This window comes from Engraulis encrasicolus, chromosome 9 (assembly GCF_034702125.1).
Source record: "Engraulis encrasicolus isolate BLACKSEA-1 chromosome 9, IST_EnEncr_1.0, whole genome shotgun sequence".
Taxonomy (NCBI): domain Eukaryota; kingdom Metazoa; phylum Chordata; class Actinopteri; order Clupeiformes; family Engraulidae; genus Engraulis; species Engraulis encrasicolus.
Genome location: NC_085865.1, coordinates 7,802,886 through 7,811,861, shown reverse-complemented (window position 1 = coordinate 7,811,861; position 8,976 = coordinate 7,802,886). Strand labels below are relative to the sequence as shown.

Below are 8,976 nucleotides of genomic sequence, written 5' to 3'. Positions count from 1 at the left end.
GAGAGAGAATTGGAACAAGGGAAAGAGAAAGGAGTGGAAGAAAGAGAGGGAGTAGAGAGAGAGAGGTGAATAGAACAGAAGACAGAAGAGGCAGATGGAGAGATAAAAGAGAGACAGAGAGGAGTGAGGGGACAAGAAAAACCCAACAGAGAGAACAGAGCGAAAGAGAAAGAAAGAAAGAAAGTCAGTCAGCCCACCAGAAGGGGCTTTTGATGAAACGAGTGGAAACAATGATGAGTGAGTAGGTGAGAGGTGCGGAGACCACAGGGGATGATGATACTCAGAAATCATAGAGTACATGAGAGAGAGAGAGAGAGAGAGAGAGAGAGAGAGAGAGAGAGAGAGAGCGAGAGAGAGCGAGAGAGAGCGAGAGAGAGCGAGGGAGAGCGAGGGAGAGAGAGGGAGAGAGAGAGAGAGAATAAAAGGGATGAGCCATACATTATTGAAAACAAGCAATGCAACACAGTGGAGGAAGTGAGCTCAGCCTTGTAGCACACGAGTGAAAAAAGAACACTGCGGAGAGACGCTACACACACACGCACGCACGCACACGTTTCTGCTTGAACTGAACATGTAGAAGAGTTAACTAAACCCATTACTGGCAACGAGAAATGGCAGAGCAGTATCTACTAGCCCTGACCGTAATATATTGCATAGCTCTATGCAGTATTATTACCGTAATATATTGTATATAGTTCTATGCAGTATTATTACAGTAATATATTATATATAATTATATGCAGTATTATTACCGTAATATATTGTATATAGTTATATGCAGTATTATTACCGTAATATATTGTACATATAGTTCAATTAGTCGTAGTGGTATATAGGTGTAGTATGAATATTTCACCTTGCTGCATGCCAGCTTGCTCATAGTCAGGTGGGGGTCCTCCAGTATTATAGTCATGTATATAATATTTAATATGAATATAATATCAATATAATATAATAATATTCAATATTTCACCTTGCTGCAGGCCAGCTTGCTCATCGTCAGGTGGGGGTCCTCCAGTATTATAGTAATGTATATAATATTTAATATGAATATAATATCAATATAATATAATAATATTCAATATTTCACCTTGCTGCAGGCCAGCTTGCTCATCATCAGGTGGGGGTCCTCCAGTCTGTCGTCGTCGTCGTCATCGTAGCTGGGCGACGGCGCGCCCTCGGCCCCGTAGTTGCCCCGCCCCATTCCGTAGGAGCCGCCGCTGTTGTCTTTGGGGTCGAAGGGGTCCACCACGATGGGCTCCGTACCCTTGATCTCGCACCGGCAGAACGGGCAGCCCTGGCCCTCCGACTCCTGATGGGGCAGAGAGAGGGACACACACATGGGTCAAAGACGTCTTTGTCATTCAGTGTCACGGACAACTTCCGCCAACTGTAACTGCAAAAAAACATGATTTTTAAATTGTTTCCAGTGAATGGATGACAGCCGAGGCTTTGATGAATTCCCTGTAACAACAAATTCATAAAAAAGTCATGTCTTTTACAGATACAGTCAGCAGAAGGCATCCGTTACACTGAATGACAATTCTATTTTGCACGTCTTTGACCCACATACAGATGTATCAATGCATGTACACATATACGATAACAGTCACAACAACCAATCACATACACACATACACTAGAGAAGAATGGGCAGCCCTGGCTCTCCGACTCCTGATGGGGCAGAGAGAGACACACGTCACACACACACAGACATGCATTCATCACGCATGTGTACTACACGTATACGAAACCAAGTAATAGCTTATCTTATGAAAAAAGCCCCCCAAAAAAGGAGAGGTTGACCCGATACATTGCTGCCCAGCCAAGTCCTTTGTCTATGATAATATACCTCTATGTTTTAGATTTGAACAACTTTTTTTTCTTTCAAAATTAAAAACCTGTTTTAGTCAAACAGAATTCCCAAGAATCAGTGGTATCTGTATAAAAGAAACTGTGTGTGTGTGTGTGTGTGTGTGAGTGGTGTGTGTGTGTGTGTGTGAGTGAGAGTGTGTATGTGAGAGTGAGAGTGTGTATGTGAGAGTGAGAGTGAGAGTGTGTGTGTGAGAGTGAGAGTGAGAGTGAGAGTGTATGTGAGAGTGAGAGTGTATGTGTGAGTGAGTGAGTGTGCGTGCGTGCGCGCGTGCGAGTGCGTGCGTGCGCGTGTCCTACCTGCCATGCGGTGAGGCAGGAGGTGCACATGAGGTGTCCGCAGGGTTCGATCTTGACGTCCTTGTCGTTCTCGGCGCAGATCTTACACAGCTGGAACGTGGAGCCCATCTCACAATACAGCTCATACTGCTCCTGTAGGGGGGAGAGGAGGACAAACACACACAAATTAGGGCTGCACGATATATCGAAAATGTATCCATATCGCGATATCATGGCTTGCGATATACGTATCGCAAAAGTTGTGCACATATTGCAAACCGTTTTTCATTTTTAATAACAGGAAATTTGGTGAGAACTTGAGGTTAAAAAATGCATTAAAAATGTTGACATTTTAACTTGATGCTGTATATTAGCCATGTTTTTTTCCTAATAAAACATAATGTTGGCAGTAAAACATTGCTCTCAGCTGTTTTATACATGATAAAGTGAAGAATGGCAAGAAAATGTATGTATATTAAATATCGCGAGTAACATCGATATCGCAGTATACAGTCATGTTATAGTGTATCGCATATTTTTCTAATATCGTACAGCCCTAACACAAATGACACACATGGGTGATCTGCTAACAACTTATTACAAAACGTGCACATTATGTATAGTGCCGTATGAGATGAAGCTTTTCCATTTGTGAAGTGTGTTGGATTATACATTTACCATTACAAGCATCGGTACATTGAATGCAGCGCGGAGCAGCGTGTGTGTGTGTGTGTGTGTGTGTGTGTGTGTGTGTGTGTGTGTGTGTGTGTGTGTGTGTGTCTGTGTGTCTGTGTGTGTGTGTGTCTGTGTGTGTGTGTGTCTGTGTGTGTGTGTGTCTGTGTGTCTGTGTGTGTGTGTGTCTGTGTGTCTGTGTGTGTGTGTGTGTGTGTGTGTCTGTGTGTCTGTGTGTGTGTGTGTGTGTGTGTGTGTGTGTGTGTGATATGCGTGTGTGTGTGTGTGTGTGTGTGTGAGAGGTATGCATGTGTGGTGTGTGTGTGTGTGTGTGTGTGTGTGTGTGATATGTGTGTGTGTGTGGTAGGTGTGTGAGGTATGCGTGTGTGTGATGTGTGTGTGTGTGTGGTGTTGGCGCTGACCTGTGTGACTTTGATATGGTCCTGAGGAGACGGCTCACACAGGCCCGTCAGGTCGGGGTTCTGGGTACGACCGTCTGGGAACAGGTAGCTGCAGAAGACAAGAGAAGAGAGAGCAGGGTATATACACCAATCTTGAAGTCAAATTTACTACCATTTAATACCCTTTTTCACTACCATAAGATTTTTTTTACAACCATCACGAGACTCCGATGTGAGTATTAACAAGTCATCTTTTGTCATTTCTACCTCCTTAACATTACATTACACTTTTGTTTTTTGCAAAAAGACATCCGAAAAGGAGCAGTGCCTCAGTACCTCAGTCATGGAGGAGAATGGGGGAGAGAACTGGTTAATTACTTCCCCCACCAACCTGGCAGGTTGGCAACCTGATGCCCTAACTGCGTACCCATGACTACCCTCATACTGTCCTCAAATACAGAATCAATCTTTTTTTTTTTTTTCAAAATGGTATAACTAAAAAAAATAATACCTCGTTTTTCAAAAAATAATACCTTTTGAGCAAATCTACAATTAAATTTTGCCTTTTTAATTTATCACCTAATACCTTTAAAAACCCAGCATACACCCTGGAGACACACAAGAGGATTGGAGAGCCATTACCACATCAGGTATCCAAACCAGAGATGCACCGGATCCTGATTTTTAGGATCCTGCCGGATACCGGATCCAGTGCTTAAGATCCTGCCGGATCCGGAACCGGATCCTACGAAAGGGTTGAAATACATAGCCTACTCGCACACGTGGGCCCTTTTTATTACGTTGGCTCAAACTATTTTTTAGACTCATTGGCTTACTGCCACACTGCCTGCACTGGCCGCTTCCAAAGTTCTTTCACTCCATGCAGCAATTGGGGTTGTGAAAGACTGACTGAAAAGCCTAGGCTAGAGATGCACCAGATCCTGATTTTTAGGTAAATGCCGGATACCGGATCCACTGCTTAAGATCCAGCCGGATCCGGATCCTGTGAAAAACCCTATTATCCTGCCAGATCCGGAACCAGATCTTGGATCCTGCGCATCTCTAATCCAAACGATCAAATCATCATCATGTGTGAGAAAGACAAAATACACGCACATCCGTCTCAAACAGATTGGGTGCAGGACTAGCAAAATCACATGAAAACTGAAAGTTTGAATTCTGCTAATTATTATAATTTACTCATTGTCAACCACAACAATGACAAACAACAAAAAACTATTATTATTAAGAATAATCAAGGGAATGATTTGTATAACCATTATCCCCCACCCACTGACTAAAAGGATAACCTTAGGGCCTAAGAGATACAATTTGACAGACATACTTGTCCACCCACACAACATTCGATTGAGCCAGACAGTGAATGCGGTCATGTGAGATAGGGAGAGAGCGCGAGAGAGAAGGTTGAGGGGTACATGGTTAACTTAAGACCAAGGAAAAAAGAAAAGCTTTGGGCTGGCTGGATGATGAGTGGCTACGACTCGAGAGATCTGCTGCGTTCTCTGGGGGTTTTCACATACATAAGCAAACAGTCTGACCGACACAAAGAATAAAACCTCCTCCTCCTCTTCCTCCTCCTCAGGTTACAGTCCAAATAATCTCCACTGTTTTCTGACTGGGTTTGGTTGTGCTCCTGACCAGGGAAGCTGACAAGGGTGGTGTGGGGGGTGCAAAGGGGTCAGTTGTCCTTGACCAAGGGAGAGAGGAGGGGCCCATATTGGGTTTTTCATTACATGGCATGTATTGGATGGTGGGGGTTGGGGGGGGGCCCTTTCAGATGACTTTGCCTCAGGCCTGGCAAAAGCTGTCAGCGGCCCTACTCCTCCTGACCTCCTCCACCACTGAGACCAGACTTTCACGGTGCCCAACCCCAAATCCAACTCCTCCTTAAACTGTGACAAGGCATTTAGTTACGTCTCCTTCCTCCCGGAACAGAAACAAGGCGAGCGAGTGCACACAAAAAAAAGTAAAATAAATAAATAAAATAGATGCTCAGAGCTCGAGTGAAGAGGCGGGCGGTCAGACTTCCACGTCTTCCAAAGAAAGGGGGAAAGCCACAGGCCAAATTACACAGGCAAGGCAAAGGGGAAGAGAAGGGAAGTCTCCCTGAGAGGGTTTAGGAAAACAAGGAACCCTCAAGTAAGATGTCTAAGTATAACGCAATCCAGCTACGACAGGGGGAGCTCCACACAGGATATGACGCATCTGCACTCGCATCCGCACACACGCGCACACACGAGCACACACGCACACACAGAGACAGAGACAGAGACAGAGACAGAGACAGAGAGACACACAAACGCACACGCACACGCACACGCACACACACACACACGCACACACACACACACCATCCCAACAGGGAGGTTAAGGATCAAATGTGGGCTCTGGATTCTGAGTCAAAGCTTCAGGATGAGCCCCAAATGTTCCCTTGCTTCGGTTACTGAAGCGGTTCCCAAACTTTTTTCCCTTGCGCACCCCCTTGTACATTGTACTAAGCCAGGGGATGTTTTGATGTGCTGATGACCACCTAAGTATGCAGTGTCATTTGGGGAATCCTCATTTCCAATAGACCTGATGTTTCTTCCAGCATACAACTCACCATACAATTAAAAAATTAATTAGTGCAGTCTAGACAGGGAGTTGCCACAGGATATGACACATTCACATATGCACCCCCCCTCCACCAGGGTTAAGTGTGGGAAAATTGTAAGGTGGTCATTCATTCTCCACGTAGGGGGTGAGTTTCACCATTTTCCTCCTTTCATAGTAGACTACGTAGAGGGGACATTTAGGAGTCAGTAGTTTAGATGTGGCGCCCAGACTGGAAATCACGCATCAACACACACTCATACATTTTCCACTAGGGATGCACCCATACCGATACTGGTATCGGTATCGGTATCGGCATACGATACTGCTCATTATACTCGTACTCGTCAAGCACTCGCGATACCAGGAACAAAACAATGCAAAATCTTGTCACGTTCTGTGGACTTGAAAGCAGCATGGAAAAAAGTGCCACCTCATACATTTACTAACATTTAAATCTACATGGAAATGGACAATAAAAATATCACAGGTGGAAAAAAACAAAGCCATGCATTTATTTTCATTGTATTTTGGTGGTAAGAGGCATCTGTATCCGTACTCGGTATCGGCAAGTACACACATTAATGTACTCGTACTTGTATCGGTTTTCAAAAAAGTGGTATCGGTGCATCCCTATTTTCCACCCCTCAGAGTGGTGAAAGATCAGATGGGGTTCAGGATCTGGATTCCAAAGAAAAGCCCGCCCGTCACAAATGGCGTAATAGTGCACAACATGGTGAATGAGTTTCAGGTCGAGCATTAGATTAGATCTCGCTCAACCTTCAAGAAGAAAGTAAAGAGTCCTCTCTTTCGTGAATATCTACTACACTAATGTACACTAAGAGGGCTCATAGGGCCTGGGTTGTGGCTGGTCGGCCTAGGCATGGGCCAGACTTGGAGCATAAGAAACGTGCCAATGCAAGATATAAGTATGCTGTGCGCTTTGTTGGGAAGCATGAGCAAGGCTTAAGAGCTCATTCTATGGCCACAAACCTTCTTGATAACAATGTCACTGAGTTCTGGAAATTACAGACCCATTGCCTTAGCCAGTATTCTTTCTAAGGTGTTGGAGAAGCTGGTGCTAGATAGTTTGAGTGAGTTTATCTTTACTACAGAAAATCAATTTGGTTTTAAGCCTATGCACAGCACAGACCTATGTATATATGCCTTGAAAGAAACGGTTGAATCCTACAGAAGTCATGGTTCTACAATATTTCTGGGGTTCATTGATGCGTCCAGGGCATTTGACAGAGTGAATCACCATAAGCTCTTCACTAAACTCATGCTTAGGGGTGTGCCTGGATGTATTATACGTATTCTTGCTTACTGGTATGCTAAACAACACATGCAGGTGAAATGGGGAAACAGCCTGTCTTCCCCTTTCAGTGTAGGCAATGGTGTAAGACAAGGGGGGCTTCTATCCCCAGCACTGTTCAACCTATACATGGACAACCTCTCCAAACAACTGGGGAGATGTAAGACAGGATGTCTGATAGGGAACAATGTTTTAAACCATTTGATGTATGCAGACGATCTTGCTATCATGTCCCTTAATACTGTTGGATTTCAGCAGCTACTCAATGTGTGCTCTGTGTATGGGGTCGAGTTTGATGTGCAGTACAATGCAAAAAAGAGTGTTGTGTTGATATGTAGAACCAAGGAGGATCATAAAGTGCCTTTTCCAACGTTCTACCTGTCAGGGCAACCAATATGTGTATCAAGCAGTATAAAATATCTTGGGCACATCATCACTGACAAGCTGGAGGATGATGCTGACATGTATAGGCAGAGACGAATGTTGTATGCACAAGCTAACATGTTAGTAGAACATTTCATTACTGTCCTGATGATGTGAAAGTAAGCTTGTTTCGTGCCTACTGTAGCCCTATGTATGCAGCTCCATTATGGATCAACTATAAAAAAGAGACAATGCGTAAACTCCAAGTAGCATATAATGACTGCCTAAGGATATTGCTGAAAAAGCCCAGGAGTTGCAGTGCTAGTAAACTATTTTGTCACTCAGGACTATGTACTTTACAGGCTCTCCTGAGGAACCTAATGTTTAAGTTCATGTGCCGTTTGGATAAGTCTGAAAACTGCATTATAATGATGCTCACAAGTGCCAGATATAGCTCTGTCCGTTACCAATCATATATGTGGAAACATTGGTATGGCTGCCTTTTAAGACCGTCATGACATAGTTTGTATATGCTTTGGCATCATTGCTGTTTTTTTTTGTTTTTTTTAATTATTATTATTTCTTCTTTTTCCTGCACATTTTATTTCTATGTATATGTTGTGTGTCTGCCTATTGGGCCCTGAGCCTGTAATAAAGTTTATATAATGCTTGAGCTGAACCAGGCCCGGACCAGACTCTATGGCATGTTCATTTATACTGTATCTATTATTGTCCATTGTGACCAGTCCATCACTGTTACCCGTCCTGTCTGCACTTAATGTCAGTTTGTGTATGTCTTGTCCTGGCATGGTATAGAGAGAAAACTTAATTTCATTTTTCCTTGCATGTCTTGTGCATATGATGAAAGTGACAATAAAAGCTGACTTGACTTGACGATGTGTATGTGTGTACCCAACTAAACTCAGTGCTAATGTACTAAAAAAAGTGATGATGATTATGTCCTCGAAGTCGCTTTGGTTAAAAGGGCGTCTGCCACATGCAAGATAATAATGTAGATCGTCCACAGCGAAGACACAGACACCCTGCTTCATTCCAACGACACCTACTAAACCATGATGTCAAATGCCAAATTTGTGTTATACGTGTTTATTTTGCGAGTTGCTAAACTTGACAAGCATCTCTGGGTGTGATGTCAATAGCATGTCAGCCTAGACAGCAGTAAAAAAAATCCTCAAGTTCATGGATGACTGTGGCTGCCATTTGGAGTTTGCTTTGTGAATAAGATTACGGGTTCACTTAGTGTTTGGCGGATGATACCCTGGGTCTGAAAAGTGCTCGTTTGTGGGAATCTGTTACAATTACATCATAGATAAGTGTGGTTTTATTCTTTATTTTATATTTTGTTTGTTTCTTTTAGTCTGTTGTTGGTTTGTTTGTGAATTTCAAGCAAGAGGTCATGAACGGATTCCAATGAAATAACCAAGAATGAGCGCGTAGCAA

The 8,976-nt window shown here is 43.5% G+C and overlaps 1 protein-coding gene across 1 annotated transcript in view; it reads right to left on the bottom strand.

Moving 5' to 3' along the window:
- Positions 1-8,976, bottom strand: part of cbl (Cbl proto-oncogene, E3 ubiquitin protein ligase) — a 98,162-nt gene that overhangs the window by 20,821 nt on the left and 68,365 nt on the right. Inside the window, exons 7-9 of the mRNA XM_063206424.1 lie at positions 3,246-3,333; positions 2,173-2,304; positions 1,091-1,312 (exon numbers count right to left, since the gene is read on the bottom strand). Of these exons, the coding sequence (XP_063062494.1) occupies positions 1,091-1,312; positions 2,173-2,304; positions 3,246-3,333 (442 nt within the window). The remainder of the gene's footprint in view (positions 1-1,090; positions 1,313-2,172; positions 2,305-3,245; positions 3,334-8,976) is intronic.